The sequence below is a fragment of the Protomyctophum bolini genome (genome assembly GCF_963924005.1).
Source record: "Protomyctophum bolini genome assembly, chromosome: 19".
NCBI classification, from domain to species: domain Eukaryota; kingdom Metazoa; phylum Chordata; class Actinopteri; order Myctophiformes; family Myctophidae; genus Protomyctophum; species Protomyctophum bolini.
In genome coordinates, this window is record NC_137880.1 from 37,347,937 (window position 1) to 37,371,738 (window position 23,802).

The following is a 23,802-nucleotide window of genomic DNA, read 5'->3' on the forward strand; positions in this document are numbered from 1 at the left end:
CACAGTCATCATTCACCACAGTCATCATTCACCACAGTCATCATTCACCACAGTCATCATTCACCACAGTCATCATTCACCACAGTCATCATTCACCACAGTCATCAATCACCACAGTCATCATTCAACACAGTCATCATTCAACACAGTCAAATCCAGAGTCCATCTATGCTCTCAAAGTTCAATTTCACCTTTCGTATTTATTTTTATTGTGCAACGTGCACCTTTCGAAATACAGATTAATGTAAGTTAGTAAGGAGTGTATGCAAAATGAATGCCTTTGATGCACAGGAATGAAGAAGATAAATTGGCTTAATAACACGGACACGTTCTTCATTATGATAAAGTCCAATCTGAAAGTGATTGGTAAATATATGTCAGCAATCACATTTATTCTTTGCCATTATCAGCTATAAATCCCACGGGAGACCTGCTGCCGCTATGGGAACCACGGACTTCTTTAAGACATTTAGACCTGATATCGAAATTAAAATATATACTGTATATATTCTAAATTCTGACAGTTTTCTGAAATACCTCATGTCAAGGACCCCCATCTGAAAATATGTTGACCTCCCCAACATATATGTTGACCCCCCCCCAGAAGCAAAGATTTGAGTTAGTTCGTTCTGAAAAAATATATATCCCAAATTTGCGCCACATTTTCACAATCTTTCAAAAATAACAGACCGCGCTACGAGCTTGTAGATATGTTAAAGTACAACATAATGCTTAAAACACCAAAAACGCCCCAAAATGGGTTAAGACATACAGAGCACATTTCTGACAGAGCATGTCATGTCATGTCATGTCATATCTTATCTTATCATAAAATCAGTACAGTTACAGCTCATTTGGTGATTAAATATTCATGAGATTTCTTTCCCCAGAGGGGGGGTTCAAAGTCTGTTGGTAGTCTCTGACAATGTTTGATAGAACATGTTTGATCGATTTGCTTGTTTGTTTATTTTGTGAGGGGACAATTTGTCTGTTAATTCCATTTCATTCATGTCTCATGGACTGTGTGGGTGCACTTCTCTCTGTGTGTGTGTGTGTGTGTGTGTGTGTGCATGTTTTGTTCATGTAAATGAGTGAGTTGCCAACTAGATAATTATGCTGAGGTCACTGGGTTTTCCCCCCTCTTTGGTAAGGCTTGTAATAGCTGTCTCTATTGCTGGCCTGCCTGCCCCATTTCTTTATTTTTTGTGTCACTGGCTGTGCCACTCACTCACTCACTCACTCACTCACTCACTGTACACACAGTGTACAGTACATGTCTACAATACAGTACTACAGTATGTTAGGGCATTAAACAACTAGTCTACTAGTTTACTAGTGGACTAGTAAATCCACTAGTCGACCTTGCTGGTACTAGTTGACTAGTTGATAAGAAAAAAAAAGTTTATTTTGTATTTTTTCCCTGATTTTGTAGGCCTCAAGATCAGGTAGATTATAGTCATATTTACCAATGTACACAGTTTTTAAATGTACAAATATTTATTTCCAAAAAAAAGAACAAGATTTTTCTCTTTTCTTTTTTACATACTAGGTGGTTAAACAACTAGTAAACTAGGCAACTAGTCAACTAGTAAAAATGACTATAAGTGAATGCCCTGCTGTATGTAGACATGAGTTTGACACAGTCTCTTTACTTCCCACAGGGCTGAACGTAGGGTGCTTCTACGCTGTCGGGACCCTTCTCAACCGTATGATCATTGAGCACTACCCCGTAAGTCTAACGCACTACTGACTGTATCTAGAAACTTATAAAGGTACTTACCGTATACAGTATTTAGTTTAAAGGACCACTTTTCAACCTATCTTCATATAATAGGTCAATTCATGATAAAATGGCACCATTCTTTTCCTACTCAGTCTGTGTCTCATAGGAGGGCTGTGGGCAGTTCAGAAACCAGTCTGTGTCTCATAGGAGGGCTGTGGGCAGTTCAGAAACCAGTCTGTGTCTCATAGGAGGGCTGTGGGCAGTTCAGAAACCAGTCTGTGTCTCATAGGAGGGCTGTGGGCAGTTCAGAAACCAGTCTGTGTCTCATAGGAGGGCTGTGGGCAGTTCAGAAACCAGTCTGTGTCTCATAGGAGGGCTGTGGGCAGTTCAGAAACCCGTCTGTGTCTCATAGGAGGGCTGTGGGCAGTTTAGAAACCAGTCTGTGTCTCATAGGAGGGCTGTGGGCAGTTCAGAAACCAGTCTGTGTCTCATAGGAGGGCTGTGGGCAGTTCAGAAACCAGTCTGTGTCTCATAGGAGGGCTGTGGTCAGTTCAGAAACCCGTCTGTGTCTCATAGGAGGGCTGTGGGCAGTTCAGAAACCAGTCTGTGTCTCATAGGAGGGCTGTGGGCAGTTCAGAAACCCGTCCACCAGTGACAACTATACATGCACCACATCTCTGTGTACTGTATGTGTGTGTATGCACGTAACTCGACAACCGTTTGCCCCACTGACACACAAGCGTTCCACCAACAGGGAGTGCAGTGCCCAGGCTTGAGTCGGTGGCATGCACTCTGGCCAGGCTCTGCCAGTGGACCTAATGCGGCCAAGTCCCCGCACCTGTGCAATTTCCAGCCTGCAACCGCACACACACACACACACACACACACACACACACACACACACACACACACACACACACACACACACACACACACACACACACACACACACACAGAGATGTGGTGCATTTATAATTAGATAACAATAATGTAAGGTCACTAACGATGTTCCCTCCTCCTCCTCACTGACATCCAGGGTGAAGAGGTGAACGCTGGCAGGATCGGTCTCACCATCGTCATCGCAGGCATGGTTGGTTCCTTGATCTGTGGCATCTGGTTGGATAGGACCAAAACCTACAAGTAAGACAATAAGGCATCTGGTTGGATAGGACAAAAACCTACAAGTAAGACAATAAGGCATCTGGTTGGATAGGACAAAAACCTACAAGTAAGACAATAAGGCATCTGGTTGGATAGGACCAAAACCTACACAAGTAAGACAATAGGCATCTGGTTGGATAAAAAATATGGACAAAGCGTTCTCCGGGTCTAACATGAACGTAAAATGAAGCCTGTCAGTCCTTGTATTGTAAGTCGCCATCTTTTTAGATCCGTTTTGGCCCAGCTGGCCCATTGGCTGGCCCAGACAACGAGGCGGGACTTCCCCCCCTTCTTCTCCGTTGGTTTTTATTTTGACTCGAGTGGGTGGGGAATCCCGATCATAGACTGTAACGGTAGCCACGCCCCTCAGAACATACGCGACTTTATGGTCATTTTTTAAATAAATGGGACCATAATTTTCCAAAAAGAATATTATGACATTAGAAATGAGACTTTAAACTAGTGACTGGAAGCAGAAAGTATTCATGACCATGTTTATTAAGGTAATACAGTCTAGGTGAAGTTGGGCCCAAATACATGGACCTCTATGGGGCTATGGGTTTTTTTGGGCCCAAGCCACAACAGGCCATTATATGAACTTTCAGGAAATCCCGATTTCCTTAGTAGCTTCACAAAATATCTGTCTGACTGCCGCCCTGGGTTGGATAGGACAAAAACGTAAGGCAGTCTGTGCTGGTTCCCTTCTCTTTTCACTAGAGCAGTGTTGTTTTTGGTCACTAGTCATTAGTCTTCTTGAATAGTTTTCATTTAGTTTCAGTCACCTGGAATGCTTTAGTGTTAGTCTAGTTTTAGGCGACTAAATATCATAAGATTTTAGTCTACTAAATCTACAGTTGATTTAGTCGACTAAAATGTATTTTGGGCGGGCCTTGATGCCGTCGTAATGAATATTTTCAGCATGCAGCTAATTGTAAAATGACTCATACTGGATCTCTTGTCCACTATAGTCCCTTCCTAACATTTTAGTCTAGTTTTTTAATTTGTTGACAAAATTGTCAGTATATTTAGTCTCAGTTTTTGTCATCATAGCTTAGTTTTTATTTGCTTTCCATTTAGTTTTCGTCAGTGGAAAAAGGTAGTCGACGAACATATTCCGTCTTAGTTTTAGTCGACGAAATCGAGTCTGGAGTAAATACAGTCAGTATACTGTAAGTAAAAAGAGTGAGGGGAGCAATTCAACAAAATAAAAGGAAACAGAAATGTCTACAGATTGCGTGACAATTTAGTGGTATATGAAATCTCTTGTAGGCTGAGCGTCGGCCAGTTACGTAAGTGACATTTCTTTCTTTCTTTGTAGTTTTTTCCGAGCGCTGTTTGTTTGTTTTCTCGTCCCCCTCGTCCGTCCCCCCGTCCCGTCCCCCTCCTTCAGCTTGCCTAATAACCCATTCTGACCTGAGATCAGATTCATACGAGGTTTCCACTGGACACACACTGGTCTGATTATAACCCATTCTGACCTGAGATCAGATTCTAAAAATGTCAGTCCTTCTTCGATTTTTCAAAAATAGCAGACCTACAAGCTCGTAGCGCGCCACTCGGTGGCGCGCTATGAGCTTGTAGATCTGCTATTTTTCAATAGCTAAAGCATAACATCATGCGAACACCAAAATGGGTTCCTGTTCAGAATGGGATAAATAGTGGAGTGTTTTATCTGCAGTTGATGCTGTTTGTCCAGGTGCTCACGCTGCTCCGCTGCTCTCACAGTGTCTCTATCTGTGTTGTTGTGATAGAGAGCATCCAGCCCCCAGGGCAACGACGTCGACTCTGTGGGGGCTATGGTGCTACAGCCCCCATGAAGAATTAAATAGCCCCTTTTAGCCCCCATGAAGATTTTCGTGGACATTTTATATTAACATTACAGACCATTAGACCATTTGGGAAATAAATAAATCCGCGGCGGCGGCCGAGCGGTCCCCCCCCCAACGCAATTCTGTAGCCTACCCAAAGTACCAGTGAAAACATCACCGCTGCGGGGGGGGGGGGGGGCTGCGTGAGGCGGGGCTGCGGGTAGCCCCCTTGAGGATCATCAGAACTCGACGGCACTGCCCCAGGGAGCCTGGAACCTTAGATCATTTAGTCCTGAGGAGGACCATCTAAATCCTGACAGTTTTCAGAAAAACCTTTATGTTTTTATGTCAGTGTGGTCCTCAAAGTTTTTCATGTCAAAAGATCCCAAAAGATATATAAATTATGAAATTGACCGCCGAGACCCCCACCTGGAAATATGTCGTTCTAGAGTAGGGACCCCATCCATCGGAAGCAAAGAGTTGAGTTAAAAACGTTCTGAAAGAATAATATATAATCAAAGTTCTTCCGTCACATTTTCACGATAAAAAAGAATAGCAGACCTACAAGATCGTAGAGTGCCGCGCTATGAGCTTGGGGGCCGTGACACTTGTAGATCTGTTATTTTTCAATAGTTAAAGTATACATAACATAATTGCTTAAAACACCAAAAAGGGTTCCCGCCCTGAATGCGTTAGATCAGTCACACTAATGTCCTCTGCTTTGCTTCCACGTGCTTGCTGTGTAGGCAGCTGAACGTACCCCCCCCTCCCCCTGACTAGACCCCAAACTCTTCTCCCTTCTGGCTCCAGGACTACGGAATGCACTTCCCATCACAATCTGAACTGCAGCCTTTAGGGACGATTCACACTCCTATTTTACCGCTGTAGTGCCGAAATTATTTCGGCTCGTCAGAAATTTTCAGTAGCACCGAAGAGTCGACTTTAGGACGCTACCCGCCCCCCCCCCCCCCCCCGAACCTCAAATGACGTCACCTTGTAGGCTCTACAGAGCCCAACCGACTTTTATTCGGCTCTGAAATAGGAGTATGAATCGCGCCTTATACTCCCAATTTCTGAAAAAACCCACCACTTCAGACTCCATCTTGGCCCGGCCGTAGCACTTGCCCTAGCCCCAACGACCTTACAGGCATAATGCAAAGGCTCAACTTATATGTAACTTAGATAGCACTTTTATGCAGACTTATAGCATTCTATGTAGACGGCACTAGAATAGCATTTTATGTAAACATAGCACTTTTAAATATGTAGTTTCATTATTTAGATATTCCACTGTTACGTTCTTAGCTTACGCATGTTTCATGATAAATGCTTTTTATGTATGCGATGTAATTGCCATGCTTTTTGTTCTTGCTTAATCGCATTGGTTTAAGAGCGTCTGCTAAATGCCTAAATTCAATTGTATTCTCTTCCATATATTCTCTATATTTTAGAAATGCACTAGAAAGATGCATTCTATTATTGCTAGTCTATTGTGCTACTAGGCTTGCTGGAGCTGTGTGTGCTCAAGTTTAGTTTTTACTTTTTTTTGTCATCGTTAACTGTACTTTATACTCAATTTCAGATGACTGATTAATTGTAAAATAAAATAAATGCAGTCATTTAATAATGATATATTTAATAGTATAATTTAATTCATGTAACATTACAATGATCTGTAATAATAAATTTAAATAAATAATAGTAATGATGTATCTTTAACCCATTTAGACCTGGGAACTATTCTACAAATGTCTTCTAAATCCTTTTTCAGAAAAACCCTATGTTTCTATGTCAGTCGTTCTCATACATTTTCATGTCAAGGACCCCTAAAATGAATCTGATGTAATCTAATCGGCCTCCGACCCCCATCTGAAAAGATGTTGTTCCAGGGACCCCCCCCGCCCCCCAGAAGCAAAGATTTCGCTCTGAAAGAATATATATTCAAACATTTGGACCACATTTTCACGATTTTTCGGAAAATCTAAATCAAAAGCAAAATCGCAACAGCAGACCTACAAGCTCGTAGTGCGGCACTCGGTGCCGCACTATGAGCTTGTAGATCTGCTATTTTTCAACAGCTTAAGTACAACATAATGCTTAAACCACCAAAAGCGGTTGTGTACAGTATGTGATTGTGTATTGCATTTGTATTTTCCAGACAGACTACCCTGGCAGTTTACTTCATGTCCCTGGTGGGGATGATCATCTACACTGTCACACTGGACCTGGGATATCTGTGGGTGGTCTTCGTCACTTCTGGAGCTCTAGGGTAAGTGTCTATCTATATCTACACTAGTATTATGCCTGTCTTTGATGTACAGTATGTATTTGAAAGGAATACCGGAGAACTCGCCAGTTTACCAAGTCGCGGCCGCGAAGATTCTTCATCAATGTCTTCATGGTTATGCTAACATGCTGTCTTCATCGTTATGCTAACATGCTGTCTTCATCGTTATGCTAACATGCTGTCTTCATCAGTGTAGTTTATGTCAAACCCACAGATGTTATAGTTCAATTTCCAAAGTGATCAAATTATTTTGTTCAATTAAATGGTCGGCTAGATGATGATAAAATGCCAATACCAATGATAAGTAGACCTACCAATTCAGGATATTGTTTACTAATGAATTACATTGTTGTTTCGGTACTTTGGTGTTTAAACTTTTAGCATTCCTACTTTCTCTAAACAGAAGTAAAACTAAAATGCACTAAATCGCGGCGAGTCGGTAAACCGGCGAGTTCTCCGGATACCTTTTTAAACGGTAGGAGACTATGAGGTCGTCTACAACGTATTCGTCAAGGACCCTCAAAATGACACTAATTACCCCGCGGACCCCCATTTGAAAACACCTGCCAGGGACCCCCCCCCCCATAATAAGCCATTTTTTACGGCTCTAGCAGTGATTTTCAACCATTTTCATTTCAAGGACCCCCTAGTTTGATATGCAACGGGCTATGGACCCCCCCCCCCCCCATGTAATGGCATTTCTATCTCTGGGACCCCCAATTTAAATTGTAAAATGAACATTAATTGAACTCAGAGTGTACAGGTCCGTTTGGTTCCATTTGTACACTCTCAGAGTTACAGACCCCATAAGGGTCCATTTGGTTCCAAATATCTTGTGGTCGCCATGCTGCCACTGAGTGCCACGATGTTTTGCGAGAATAGGGAGAATGCATACATGTATAATCCATCCTAGTTACTTTCCATTCATTTTCTTTCATATTTTCATTTATCACAATCATTGACAGTCATCATGCTTATTTGCTTAGTTTTACCTTGAACCCACACACATGTGCGCTTGACCCTCCACGCACGCACGCATGCACGCGCACGCACACGCGGACGCACACACACGCACACGCGGACGCACACGCACACACAGTCACACACGTTAAAGGTTTACCTTTGCATTGACTGACCTTTGGTTCAACCTGCAGTGCAGATACAGTACATACAGTAAGTGGGACAAAGGTCTTCTCTCTCTCTCCTCCCTTTTTCACATCCTAGACACAACAACAAAAATCACAACACCTCTATGCTTTGTCCCAGATGATTTGCACCCTTAGTTCCAACGTAGGAATTTGCCATTCATTTTTAATGATGTATTGTAATTCATATCTGAATTCTATTCATATTATTGATGATATAATGCTATGTTGTTGTCGTGTTTGTCAAGATATTGACAATGTTTTCATATTTCTGCGCATGACATGCATATGATATGTTTTGCATTGGAGGTGGGTGCAAAAGATGATACAATTAACCAGATGCACATCAGGGTTCCATTTGGACATTCTGACATTCAGACCCGCTAAATTATTAAAGTAATATTGAACGCTGAATTTCTTGTACCTGTATTGAGTGAAGGACACATTACATTAACCCATCTTTATTAGTCTTGATTCATGATAGAATCATGCATACATTAAAAAGTTATAAGTTATTGTTGTTGTTACATTGTTGTTACATTGTAGACTGGTATGCTCAAATGTTTTTATAGTTGATACTGTGTTGCCACAGAACAGATGAATTACACCAAAATAACAGAAAGAAATTGCTGTGATCTGAAGGTTTCCCAATTTCCCAATATATCTGTCCATATGGTGAAAAGTCCAGCAATACTAGTATGGCAGAGAACAGCGTGCGCGCCGTAATTTTGGGGGCCCTTGGGGGACATCTTGGGGGACATCTTGGGGGCCTTTGGGGGACATCTTGGGGGACATTTTGGGGGACTTTGGGGGCCTTTACAGCAATTTCACATGATAAATGTACCATCTGATGTTATTTATATTATTAACTTCTTCCCCCCCATTAACACAAGACACACAATGTAGTTGTGCTGCAGCAACACTGCCTGAATTGAATTCAAATTGACTGTGGCTGGCCTGGCCTGAGCTTAGGAGAGATCTTTTCTTTTTGCTGGCCTGACCTGATGCAGCGGGCACCGCTTTAGAGGTCCCACGGGCACCACCGTAGAGGTCCCACGGGCACCACCGTAGAGGTCCCACGGGCAGCGCTGTAGAGGTCCCACGGGCACCACTGTAGAGGTCCCACGGGCACCACCGTAGAGGTCCCACGGGCAGCGCTGTAGAGGTCCCACGGGCACCACTGTAGAGGTCCCACGGGCACCACTGTAGAGGTCCCACGGGCACCGCTGTAGAGGTCCCACGGGCACCACCATAGAGGTCCCACGGGCACCACCGTAGAGGTCCCACGGGCACCACCGTAGAGGTCCCACGGGCACCACCGTAGAGGTCCCACGGGCACCACCGTAGAGGTCCCACGGGCACCGCTCTAGAGGTCCCACGGGCACCACCGTAGAGGTCCCACGGGCACCGCTCTAGAGGTCCCACGGGCACCGCTCTAGAGGTCCCACGGGCACCGCTCTAGAGGTCCCACGGGCACCGCTCTAGAGGTCCCACGGGCACCGCTCTAGAGGTCCCACGGGCACCGCTCTAGAGGTCCCACGGGCACCGCCGTAGAGGTCCCACGGGCACCACCGTAGAGGTCCCACGGGCACCGCTCTAGAGGTCCCACGGGCACCACCGTAGAGGTCCCACGGGCACCGCTCTAGAGGTCCCACGGGCACCGCTCTAGAGGTCCCACGGGCACCGCTCTAGAGGTCCCACGGGCACCGCTCTAGAGGTCCCACGGGCACCGCTGTAGAGGCCCCACGGGCACCACTGTAGAGGTCCCACGGGCACCGCTGTAGAGGCCCCACGGGCACCACTGTAGAGGCCCCACGGGCACCACTGTAGAGGTCCCACGGGCACCGCTGTAGAGGCCCCACGGGCACCACTGTAGAGGCCCCACGGGCACCGCTGTAGAGGTCCCACGGGCACCGCTGTAGAGGTCCCACGGGCACCACCGTAGAGGTCCCACGGGCACCGCCGTAGAGGTCCCACGGGCACCGCCGTAGAGGTCCCACGGGCACCGCCGTAGAGGTCCCACGGGCACCGCCGTAGAGGTCCCACGGGCACCGCCGTAGAGGTCCCACGGGCACCGCCGTAGAGGTCCCACGGGCACCGCCGTAGAGGTCCCACAGGCACCGCTGTAGAGGTCCCACAGGCACCACTGTAGAGGCCCCACGGGCACCGCTCTAGTTTCTAAAATCTGATCTTTTGACCCGACCGTTCACACTGCATTTGCAAGAGACCAGATCGGATCTCTCACAGATCTGTGTGTTCAGACTGATTTTTACACTGGCAGCAAAATCCAGCCGGAATCAGATCTGTGGCACATCCAGATTGGAATCTGATTTGTTTAAATTGGTCTAAACACATTGAATCCAATTTAGATCAGGTTACTGCGTTCAGACTGAGACGGATCTCCTGAAAACAGATTTGAATCATGTGTTTCGAGTCACATTTGTATAAAGATCTGATTCCATGTGACTTGTTTGTGTTTAGACTTGAACTGTAAACTGTAAATGGGGCTTCATATATCAACAGTTTCCAGTAAGTGTGAATGAACAGTGTTCAGTCAAAAGGAGCAGACCAGGAGTGGCTGCACTAATTGGCGTCGTTATAGCGTTGCATGCGACAGTTTGTGTTGTGTGTGATATACACCAGAATACACCAGAATACACCTGATACAGCTGATACAGACAGACAGACAGACAGGGTGATGTTTTCTTGGACTGTTTCCAAAACAGGAGGACCAGAGCTATCATGTGGAGCCTATCATGCTCCTGTAGCAGTGAGGAACAAACTGTATTCCTTTGGAGGCTGTGGAGGGATTGACGTCCATGTCTTCATCTTCAACACAGTGTCTTTATGCTGGAAGAAGTTACCTCCAATGAGTCCTGGAAGAGGAGACGGTCACCTTGAGGTTCCATCCATGCGCCGTGGCCACACAGCTGTGCTGGTAGAAGATACCGTCTACATCTGGGGAGGCTGGTGGGGAGGGGAGTACTACAATGAGATTTATGCATTTGATGTGGATGCCCACATGTGGTTGAAACTCAGCAGGGTTTCTGGAGCTGTTCCAGAGGCGAGGAGCTACCACTCTGCCTGTGTTTTGGGGGAGGTTATGTTTATCCATGGAGGATACACCAAGCCGACTAGATTGACTAATGACATGTACAAGTTGGACACCAGCACAATGGTCTGGTCTTTAATTAACACCAGAGGAACTCCACTCCATCCTGCTTCAGGGAGTCACTCTGCCACCATCATTGGGACAAAGATGTTTGTATTTGGAGGCATGCGGAGCTACGACAACACCAGCTACGACAACACCATATCAGTGTTTGACACAGAGACCCACCTCTGGCTGAGAACGCCTTCTGCACAGCTTCCTCCAGAAGGACGCTACTGTCATTCAGCCTTTACCTACAATGGAGAGCTGGTCATATTTGGTGGCACGAACGACGTTCAAGGCTTCAATGATATGTGGAAATGCAGTCCAGAGACCCTTTCCTGGAAGAAGGTTGAGCCCAAAGGGAAAGGCCCGGGTCCAATGCCTGCTATGTTCTGTTGCATTGTGGGAGATCGTATCATCCTCTTTAGAGGATACAAATGCAGAGACCACCCACACTCTTTCGCTGATGACACTTTCATCTTAGACTTGAGTCCTAGCCTGAAGACATTATCCAAGCTAACAGTTATTCAGTTCGATCTGGATCAGACCGAACTCCCACACGACATCAGGTGGGAACTGGCAGCCATGACGACCAACAGCGTGCTCACTGCCAACGACATCACAAAAGAATGAACAACAGCGGATACATTTTTTTAATCCAAAATGCCACCTGTTGGACAGAAAGTGCTGTGCAGGTGCCAGAGATAAGGGACAAATGAAAGAGTAAATAAATGTGGCCGCATGCATGTTCACATCACGTGCACGTCAGATTAGAAATACATTAAAAAAAAATATATATATATATATATATATATATTAAAAAAGAAACCTAACTTGGCTGCTTAATTGTTTGTTTTTTTTAAGTGGTGCAACCACTTCTACAACCAGCTCGCAAGTCCGTGTACCTGTTTGTTTGTGATGTAGGTACGTCAAATGAGCACGAGTGGTGTGCGCATGCGTGAATTTGGAACGACAGAAGTATGTGCGCACGCACCCGCGTGTGTGTAGTGCCGTGCATGTGCGCGTGCACCCGCACCCGTGTGTGGATGTTGTTGCTAGATAAATAGCGTCAATGCTAGCGAGCTAAAATATAGCCATCGTTGCTCTAGAAAGCACCAATGTTTCCATCTAGACCACCGGATTATCAGCAAAAACCTCCGAAAATCGCGCTAATGGACCAAACCATGGAGAGCTCCGTAGATTAGGAGTTATTCAGTTTTTAGAGAGGGGAGTTGCACCACTTGGTTCACACAGGTGTGATTTTTTTTTTTTTTGACAGCCAGGCCACTAGGAGGCAGGCCACCGGGAATAGTCCCGGTCCTCCCGACGGCCAAACCGGGCCTACCCTTAGAGTATATATATGAATAGAGACGGCACCCGGAGGAAACCCTGAGGCGAAATGGACATAGTGGCCGAATTTGGTATTGCAGCTCGAGCCAGCGCTGGTCCGTTGACTATCATTGCGCACGTTCATGTGATCGGGGCCATGACACGTGAACGAAGGTTTCATACGTGAACGCGCACAAACGGCACAATGATAGTCAACGGCAGCGCGTTCATGTGTTTGGGGCAAATCCATCCCAGAATGCACTCTGTTCCTACCCGGAAGGAGGAGTGAAATCGCCTCATGCGCTTTTGAGCAACTTAATGCAAGTGGATGGGAGGAGGAATCCGGTTTGGTCTCTATTCATATATACTCTAAGGGCCTACCTGCCTCTAATCTGTATGTTCTAGGTTCTAATCTAATCTGTATGTTCTAGGTTCTAATCTAATCTGTATGTTCTAGGTTCTAATCTAATCTGTATGTTCTAGGTTCTAATCTAATCTGTATGTTCTAGGTTCTAATCTAATCTGTATGTTCTAGGTTCTAATCTAATCTGTATGTTCTAGGTTCTAATCTAATCTGTATGTTCTAGGTTCTAATCTAATCTGTATGTTCTAGGTTTGTTCTAGGTTCTAATCTAATCTGTATGTTCTAGGTTCTAATCTAATCTGTATGTTCTAGGTTCTAATCTAATCTGTATGTTCTAGGTTCTAATCTAATCTGTATGTTCTAGGTTCTAATCTAATCTGTATGTTCTAGGTTCTAATCTAATCTGTATGTTCTAGGTTCTAATCTAATCTGTATGTTCTAGGTTCTAATCTAATCTGTATGTTCTAGGTTCTAATCTAATCTGTATGTTCTAGGTTCTAATCTAATCTGTATGTTCTAGGTTCTAATCTAATCTGTATGTTCTAGGTTCTAATCTAATCTGTATGTTCTAGGTTCTAATCTAATCTGTATGTTCTAGGTTCTAATCTAATCTGTATGTTCTAGGTTCTAATCTAATCTGTATGTTCTAGGTTCTAATCTAATTGTATGTTCTAGGTTCTAATCTAATCTGTATGTTCTAGGTTCTTCATGACAGGCTACCTTCCTCTGGGCTTTGAGTTCGCAGTAGAGCTGACGTACCCGGAGTCAGAGGGAACCTCCTCCGGACTCCTCAACTGTTCAGCACAGGTGAACAAGCTGTGGCTCTCTCTCTCACAGCGACAGAACGGGTTTAGCATATTTGTACAGCAAACTGCAGAACAAATAAATTAAGCACAGGAATCCTAGCATCCCTCGCTATTCTGGGCCTGTCCTTGTCGTAATAGACATCCTTAAACATCCTGCAAATTGTTGACCTACGAGGTCACAAGCCATTCGCAACACGTTGTGAGCTTGTACTGCAGATTATATTTAGAGCAAAGAGATGTGATGTGGATGGAAAAAGAGTTGGAAGGATAGACTCCTGGTGGAGCCTGGTTAACAAAGTAAGCAAGCCTTGCTTGCTTACTTTGGGGGCACGGTGGCACAGTTGGTAGTGTTGTCGCCTCACAGCTAGAAGGTCGTGGGTTCGATTCCCGCTCGGGACGCTGTGGGTGCTGGCGGCTTGTCTCCTCCGTCATCAGTGCCGATACCTGAAGGCGGGGTTGGCGAAATCGTGAAAAAAAAAAAAAAAAAAAAAGCCTTGCCGAGCTATGAGGCCCATAGGGCAGGAGCCTATCCCCTGTTTCTGTAGCGTGAGGCAGCTTGATGTCCAAGTACACCCCCTGGACATGACGCTAGTCTGTCGCAGGGACAACCCTCGATGCTGAGTGCCAAGCAGGGTCCCATTTTTCAGAGTCTTTGGTTATGACCCGGCCGGGGATCAAACCCCCGACCTCCCTCCCAGTCTCAGGGCACTCTAACCACAAGGCCACTGAGCGGGTGGTTAACAATGTATATTTAGGGTTTAAACTTTAAGGGCTGTATTTTGCGTGTCTTAAGTACTAGGTCTTATTCCCTAACTTGAGTAAACTAAAGACCTGGAGGCGTGGTCAATGCTCTTTGGCCACTCAGAATAGCCAAATGGCATTGATCACGCCTCCAGGTCTTTAGTTTACTCAAGTTAGGGAATAAGACCTGGTACTTAAGACACGCAAAATACAGCCCTTTAAGTGTTTAAAAAGATGGAGGACATCATAGAAGATGTACATGCTCTCACACAGAAAATGCTCATAGGGAAAATGTTGAATATTTTTGTGCATGCGTGTGCTTTTCTAGTTCTTTTTGTTGTCAAATATGTTTTTATTTAACAGATTATAAATTATTACAATACTTCTTTTTATGAAACAAAATGAAGAAAAAAAAGACAAAAAAGACAAAGAAATCCCTTACTGCTCAGTGACACTGCATACTATATAATAAGAAGATAGATAAGATGATAGAAAGCTCATGGAAAACATCTGAAAAGAAAATGGTGTACAGTCAACCATATCAATGGTATCCTGTCTATTAATCGTTTCTACTCAGGTAATGGGCAAGGGGCAGCCAAACCTTATCAAACTGTCTCTCCCTGTTTCTCAGGAAATACCTTATTCTCTCAAGATGAAGTGTACTAGTCATTTAATTTAACCAGTGCTTAAATGCAGGAGCCTCTTCCTTCTTCCAGTGTGTCAGAATTAGTTTTTTCGCTGTAATCAGACCATATGAGAAGAGTTGTTTCTGTGCTTTCGTCAACATAGGCATGGAGTCTGACAAACCCAGAATTATTAGTACAGGATCGGGGTCAATATGATGCTTTTCTAGTTCTAACCCTTTGCATATTTGTGCTACAGGTGTTTGGGATCATCTTCACCATCTGCCAGGGGAAGATCATCGACCGCTTTGGCACCCTGGAAGGAAACATCTTCCTGTGTGTGTTCCTCCTCATAGGAACGATAATGACAGGTAGAGAGACTTCATTAACCCATTCTGACCTGAGATCAGATTCATACGAGGTTTCCACTGGACAACACACTGGTCTGATTAACCCATTCTGACCTGAGATCAGATTAAAAAAAATGTCAGTCGTTCTTCGATTTAAAAAAAAATTAGCTAAAGCACGACATGATGCTAACACCACAATGGGTTCCCGTTCAGAATGGTTTAATACATGTCATGGACTAGAATAAGTTAGAATAAGAATAAGTAGTATTTTTGGCAGCACTATAGATGTGTATAGGCAAGCAGACGTGTCAAAAGTTAACTTAAACAGTTATATATTAACTTCATATACTCTTGGTATTGAGGGTGGATACCATCGTAAAAGGTTGTTTCCACTTTTTTCCCAATTAATTAAATATATTAAGTGTCAATTAGTTTGACACTTTATCCCCATTTTAATCAAATAGTCTACGCTGCCGAGATTGTTTTATTACCTTTATTAGTATTTGCAGCTTTCAACGACAAAAACCAGACGAAAAATGGTCCGTCGTCCTTGTTATGATAATCAGCGACCAGCGGCCATGACAATGCGATACAAGATCTGCCTCCACGAGGTGTTGTAGTCCAGACAAACCCCCCCCGTCCACTTGCATTGGGCTCAATTTCCCAGAAGCCCTAGCAGCCCGGCCAGCGCATGGGTTGATTTCCTGTTAAATTATCCTCACTCATGTTTTTAGTTCAGCACTGTGGTCGACGGTCGTACATCCTACGGAGAAATGGTTCCTTCCACACAGTGGGACCTCAAAACGAGCACGCTGTCTGTATTCCTACCACATGAACCCTAGCGTCCCTATTATTGTCCCTATGCCGGTCAACGAAGTGTATTAGATTGAAGTTGTTAAAGGTTGACTAGTATCCATAGTTCTTCACCGATACAGAGAACCGTCTGTCGCGGTCGGTCACACTTCATGCCTCACTTGGCAGCTCGTCTAATAGAAGTTTTAAAACGCCACTTAGGGTCTGGTGCATCACGGTCCATTGAGGAGATCATATTATGGTAATATGTAACTACTTATACAGTAGCTACTGAAGGCCATGAGCAGCTACTGTATAATTTACACAATGGAGACAGGATTCCCCCCCCCGCCCCCCCCTGATATGCTTCTCTAATGAGGTTGTCTGGCCAAAGGTCATCTGCCAGCAGAACACTGTTTCTCAAATGTTTTCATTTCAAGGACCCCCAGTTTGACCTTTGGCCTTTTTGCACAGAGCACTGGGGAGCAGTCACGGTGCGACAACACAAGCGTAACTATTTACGTGTTTGTTGCGCGCGTTGCTCGTTTCGCGCACACACACGCCCCGCGACGTACTCACCAGACCTGGGTAATGTTTAGCTTCTTTTTTATTTATTTTCGCTTGCGTTCCTCACTTCCCCGTTTGAAAGACCCTTTACTGGGGGGAGTAATTTCATAATCCGTGAGCTTCGTTGGGAGATCTAGGGTTTAAGACAACAGCAGCATGCTCTTTGGAGGTCTCTCTGTGGAAAGCATAATTTCTAACTGGACAACAAATAGTACTAGTGTTTACTGTTGCAGACCAATTACTCCCCCCCATGTTGAGAACAGGTGCAGTAGATCAGGGACATGGCCAAAAGCATTTATCTTTTTGGCTTTTTGCCTTTATTGATAGTTATTAGTGAAGACAGACAGGAACATGGCAGGGAGGGAGAGACATGCAGCAAAGGTCGTCATGAACGGGACTCGAACATGCGACACGCTGTCAGGCCAGAGCCTGTATTATATGTGGCAGCGTGCGCCCCCTGGACCACTAGGCCAGTGGGCACCAGAGAAAAGCTTTTTTGGGGGTCGTTGAGAACCCCCTGCAGTAGATGACATAGCCCACGTTTAATTTGGGAAATTTATTCAGCTTTCGTACACAGTATATGTGTGTTTAATCCATTCTGGGCGCGAACCCCTTTTGGTGTTTTTAAGGATTATCTAGCTATTGAAAAATAGCAGATCTACAAGCTCATAGCGCGGCACCGAGTGCCGCGCTATGAGCTTGTAGGTCTGCTATTTTAGAAAAATCGTGAAAATGTGGCACAAATCTTTGATCTTTATTTCAGAGCGAACATTTTTTTAACTCAACTCTTTGCTTCTGAGGGGTTCCTGGAATATCATATTTTCAGATGGGGGTCGACCGGTCGGTGGCCAATTACATATCATTTTTGGGGGTCCTTGACATGAAAAAGGTTGAGCACCACTGATACAGAAACATGAGGTTTTTCAGAAAACTGTCAGGATTTAGAAGACTTTTTTTTTTAATTTCGACGTCATGCCTAAATGGGTTAAAGTCACGTTTTCACCTCGACCTTGAGTTGTGAAATGCATGAAGGGATGAAGTGAAACTGCTGAATGACACAAAGACACTAAAGGCAGACAGGAATGTTATGGAACATTGTGTTCACTTCAGTCACCACTATGTAACTAATGTTAACCTAAAATCCTTGTTCATTTAACATTATGCCCAGTTTGAAAGTCAACTGCCATGCAGTTTGTAATGTTAGCATGTCTGGCATGTAATGCCACACAATATTTTCCTTAGATGGCCAGACATTTGACATTCAATGGATTATTGTGTTAGGAAAAGAAATTGGTTGTTAATTGTTATTGATTGATTGAAGTATTTATTAAAAGTTTGCAGAATTACAGTACATTTCAAGCACAACTCAATGCAAAAAACTGTTAACTGTGAGTGGACGACCCAATAAAGCACTAGACTTGTTTACAAGAGGGTCCACCTTGTTCAATTCATCATAACATTTAGAGGAATACAAAATTACACTTCTATATAGCCAAAATGCCTCTGTGTCTGAGAGCCACCTGGTGGACACTCACAGTATTTGACTTGTTTCAATACTTAGCCCCACTGTTACATCCCTACACTGCCATTAGCAGGATTACATCAAATTAAATCAAAAGGTATGTCTCTCACTAGTAAAGATACTGCAGAAGTATCCTGCTGTACTGTTAAATTACAATACAATAGACATTTAAAATATATTTTGATGGTGAGCAGTCCAGTGTTGTTTTTGGCAGCAAATTTTGATTTTAATTTTAGTCATAGTCTCTTCAATATATTTTTAATTTAGTTTCAGTCACATTTTTTGTCACCTGGAATGTTTTAGTGTTTGTCTAGTTTTAGTCGACTAAATCTACTGTAGACTAAAATGTATTTTGGTGGGCCTTGATTCCATCATAATGACTGTTTTTACACTTGCTGAAAATAGCCGATCTAAAAGCTTGTGTAGATCAGCTATTTTCAGCATGCAACCAAGTGTAAAATGACTTATACTGGATCTCTTGTCCACTAGTCCCTTCCTAACATTTTAGTCTAGTTTTTATTTGTCGACGAAATCGTCAATATATTTAGTCTAGTTTTAGTCATCACAGCTTAGTTTTCATTTACGTTTCCGTTGGTGAAAAAAGGTTAGTCGACGAACATTTTTCGTCTTAGTTTTAGTCGACGAAATCAACACTTCTCACACGTCTCACATCATATTTATACTGTTCTCTGTTAGTTGTGCTTTATTATTATTATTATTATAATGTCGTGTAATTAAATGTCCTTTATTTCCTGCAGGCTTCATCAAGTCGGACTTGCGGAGACAGAAAGCCAACGCGGCCACGGCAGCAGTAAGTGACCCAGGGAGACGTTTTAAACTGAAAAAAGGTCTAATTGAAAAAAGTATAAATTTGCCTTAATGATACTTAAAGTAAAACATTTGTAAAGAGTTATGGTTAACTATGCTTCACCTAGCAGCATAACACATTTTACAAATCACAAAATTATATGAAGTTGACATTTTAGTTCATATATTTAATTTGAAATGAATGAATTAGCCCGGTTGACTAAGTGAGTATGTGTGACCCAGTGTGTGTATTGGACAGGTGCAGGCATGGTAAACCTGTCTGTCTGTCTGTCATGTCGTTTGCATGAAGGACATGTGGCTAAATATTACATGTGGAACATTTGCTGTTCCAAAAATAACCTTGGAGGCATGCTGCAACACGTGTAAATTCACGTGGCTAAATTCACCTTTTTGAATCAGAAATAGATCACCCCATGTAGGTATGTTTGTGAAGATCCAATGACAAATGTGTCTCGTTTGTTTTGACGTGTGTACTCGAGTGAGAGAGTGATGAATGCCTTTACTCAAAACAAAAGGGTGATGCATGCCTGTTGAAAGTAATGCATGCCTGTTCAGAGCTAAAGAGTGATGCGTGAGGTCTTGTCTACTGAAAGCTAAAGAGTGTTGCATGCTACTCAAAGCGAAGCGTTTCTAGAGGTTTTCTGGTGGTATGTGCATCTCAGTGTTTTAGTGCATGAGCAGTTCTGGGTGAAGGAGCTTCATGTCTGAAGGATAGCATTGAAATATGAATCACACTTGCATAGATATATAGATATTTATTTATTGATTAGCATGCTGGGAATATTGGAACTGAGACCAATGTGTATAAGTAAGAGTAGGTGATATTAAATACTGTTGTGACAAATTGATGTTTAACCCATTTTGAACTGGGAATGATTCTACAAAAGATATGAGTTAAAAAAACGTTCACTTTGAAAGATAGATATTCAAAGATTTGCACTACATTTTCACGATTTTTCAAAAATAGCAGACATACGAGCTTGTAGATCTGCTATTTTTCAATAGCTAAAGTATAACATAATGAAACACCAAAAGGGGTTCCCGCCCCAAAATGGGTTAAAACATTTGTCAAGGACAGTATGTCAAGGGATGTTGTTATATTGTGGATGAGGGCAGAATAATCAGGGTATTTGCATGACACCTGTTAAAGTATAGGGATCCATGACCATGATGTGGGGTGAAGTTAAACTGCTGAGGTGAGGAGCACAGACTCATCTTGTTTCTTCCCTTTACCTGCAAAGCTAACGATTTGTTTTAGGCCTCAGGAGGTTAATAATTCATTGAGACAACTTAAATCATTTTTAATCATTCGCTTTAGTGAGCAGAAGGTTCCCGCGATCCATTCCACACACGATTGGGAATTCATGACATGGGAATGGTTTGGTTCTAATTGAAGGATGTCATGTGGCCTGTTTGTGACATCAGTCACACATATATATATATATATATATATATATATATATATATATATCTGCTGTCGGGAAGAAACCTCTTAACTCCAAAATGTTCATTTGTCAGGAAATGAAAATTACACATTTTTCAGGAAATTAAGAAAACCTTATATTTTCAAAACAAAGCACCACTGCCTCATCAAAGTTGGTGTTGTGACTTTATATAGTGTCAATGACTTGCATGAGAGGGGAGAGGTGGTGGAGTTAGATGCTTTAAGCAGACAGTTTGAGGGTCCAATGGAGTTAAGAGGTTTTGTCCAAAGTGTTTTTTTTACTACTTTCCATTGGTTGAATATTTCCGAAACAACACACAGACGTAAAGTGGGTTCAATAGCACTGATTTATGGAATAAAAAACCCCTCAAAAATGGAGTTATGAGGTTTCCTCCAGACAGCAACGAATATGACATATTTCAAGTACTATAGAACATAAGGTTTGCATAAGAAAGTTGGCACTCAAGCTGTTTTGTAAAAAAATAAATAAAAAAAGGTATGGGACAGAACTAGCCCTTAGATCTGCAGCTCACGGTATAACTTCATCCCACGTCACTGTAAACTCAAGCCATCTGTTACCCCTTAAACCAGTAGTGACCACTAGCTGTTGTTTTAGGCTGAAAGGCTGATCCAGGATCAGGAATATGGAGCCACGGTCTTAATCGCCGGACCGACTCCTCCGTCTCCTCCTCCTCAAGTTTGATCAATTAACCCCTTCACAAAAAAACAAATCCTCAAATCACAGCTCGACAAGCTGACGGGCACAGGTAGGAGCACCCTCAATCACCACACCCTGTCCTGATTATCAACACTCCACACCATCAACACTTTACACCCTGTCCTGATTATCAACACTCCATCCACACGATCAACACTTTACACCCTGTCTTAAGAGCCTTTCAAACGCGTGTTTTTAACTTTTTACCGTTTGTTCTAGGTTCTGTTAAGTTTTGAGGAGTTATAGCCTATTTTAATGCATTTTTAATACCAAGCTCAGACATCATCCAGCAAAGTATTTTGTGTTTTGTAATGTCAATTAACATATCTGTGTTTTCATTAACAGTGGCCTTCAGATTATCAGGACGGTAACATACCGGCACCCTCAATCCTCAAAGAAGCAAAGCTATAGGCAAGGAAACATCCATACTGTACTGTACTGTACATCCATACTGTACAATACATACACACTAATGAACAAAAAAAACTGTCAAAATCACCAAAAACTTGCCTTACCTGTACAATGTGAAGCTGAGGGAGAGACTGTTGGGACGTGTTTACAGACAACCAGGGACGTGCACGAACAGACATCAAAAAGGGATAAAAAATAAAAATCATAGGATAAAAAATAATAATCGTACACTGCATCTCCACTAGCTAAAGAGTGCTGGGTTGCGCCCCGGAAATAGCTGATCTACAAGCTCCTCAACGCCTCGCAGCGCGACGCGTTGTGAGCTTGTAGATCTGCTATTGTCGCAACTTTTGTCCAAAAGTGCCCTCTTAACGGGACGCAAGCCCCTGCCCCTCTAACACTCTCTGCACGTCCCTGCAGCGCCCCCTAGCTGCACGTCCCTGCAGCCCAACTCCCCTGCCATAATTGAAGAGTCTGTGTAACTACTAACTACTCTCGCCTAATTAGTAGTATATCCATGTTTTGTCTGTGTTATTTATCAAACGTTTTGATATCGTTTTGCATCTAAATAATCATGAATTATTGTACTATGAAAGTTAAATGCACAATCTTTATATTTTCCTAATGATTTCAATGCTTTTAAAGGTATTTTATATAAAAAAGTTATTAGAGTTTGAATATTTTTTTTTATTACTAAAATTCAATCTGTACAACATTTTAAGTTGATACTTTTGATAAAGCACAATAATGTACTTTTTATTGCATTTGATAACGCTTGGATCATCAATACTAATATCAGACCCTTTGAGTTATTTTTGTATGTAGTTTAGTTATCACATTGATATTTTTTTAGACCTGACCTCGATTTTACAAATGTCTTCTAAATCATGACAGTTTTCTGAAAAACCTTTTTCTATGTCGGTGGTTCTCAACCTATTTCATGTCAAGGACCCCAAAAATGTAATTGGCTTCCGACCCCCCATGTCAAAATATGTTGTTCCAGCCAGGACCCCCCCGAAGCAAAGATTTGAGTTAAAAAGAAATTGCTCTGAAAGAATACACAGTATATATTCCAAATTTGCGACACATTTCCACGATTTACAAGCTTGTAGATCTGATATTTTTCAATAGCTAAAGTATAACATAATGCTTAAAACACCAACAGTGGTTCCCGGTTAAAGATGCTGTGAAGTATATATATTTTTGGTTAAAAGAAAACGGTTTCTTTTTAAAATGTTATATCCATACTATCATGATTCATTGCTATATAGTGTATATTTTCAGTTGGGTCACTATAATTTCGTCCAATCAGTGCACTGTAGATAGTTAACAATTTATCAGATTAAATGTTAGTGTTCCAGTTCCATTTCAAATTTTCCTGCCATTTCTTTTTTTTACTGTATCCTGTATGAGTTCTGTCTCTTGATTGGATGAAATTGGTATGCTGACGACCTGTACATTACGGGTGTCATTTTGTTTGCCATAAACTTGTTTTAATACTTTTTTAAGTTTGTTGGTTTTTTATTTCGTATACCATCCATAATTTTGCATTACTTTCATGATCATTGGCATTTAGTATACGTCAAAGGACACATCACGTACTGTAAAGTGTAAAACACGCCACAGAAAAACAACTGTTTTGTCACATGTGCCAAATGCAAAGTACATCATCATCATGATTCGAGTTCCCTCGAGATCTGTGACACAAGCTGCTTCCACTGGTCTCTGTTGCTCACTGCTATGGAGTCACACACCAAGTTAATTAGTTACTTCCACACCAAGTTAATTCACATTCAGTCCTGTCTGTGTCCCTACTCAGAACACCTGGAAATATTGAGAGGTCTTGTTCCTCTTGACGGGCAGGCAGAGTAGTCTCCACAGAAGAATATCCAAAATGACCTGGTCTTTTTTTGAGTGGTGCAACCACTCCAAGGAACAGCAATGTCCGACGACGTTAATGATCACCAGTATGACTATGAGTACCAGTAGGGGCGTTGCCTGCTAATGAGAGAGAGAGGGGGGAGTTGCA

At 42.8% G+C, this 23,802-nt stretch overlaps 1 protein-coding gene across 2 annotated transcripts in view; it reads left to right on the forward strand.

Annotated features, from left to right (window-relative positions):
* The window catches only part of flvcr2b (FLVCR choline and putative heme transporter 2b), a 38,748-nt gene extending 15,471 nt beyond the window's left edge, over positions 1–23,277 (forward strand). For both annotated transcript variants that reach the window (XM_080790921.1, XM_080790920.1), the window contains exons 4-11: positions 1,662–1,729; positions 2,760–2,863; positions 6,851–6,961; positions 13,673–13,778; positions 15,401–15,512; positions 19,131–19,183; positions 21,261–21,411; positions 21,708–23,277. In XM_080790921.1, the coding sequence (XP_080647047.1) occupies positions 1,662–1,729; positions 2,760–2,863; positions 6,851–6,961; positions 13,673–13,778; positions 15,401–15,512; positions 19,131–19,183; positions 21,261–21,347 (641 nt within the window). In that variant the 3' untranslated portion in view covers positions 21,348–21,411; positions 21,708–23,277. The remainder of the gene's footprint in view (positions 1–1,661; positions 1,730–2,759; positions 2,864–6,850; positions 6,962–13,672; positions 13,779–15,400; positions 15,513–19,130; positions 19,184–21,260; positions 21,412–21,707) is intronic.
* Positions 23,278–23,802: the final 525 nt, after the last annotated feature.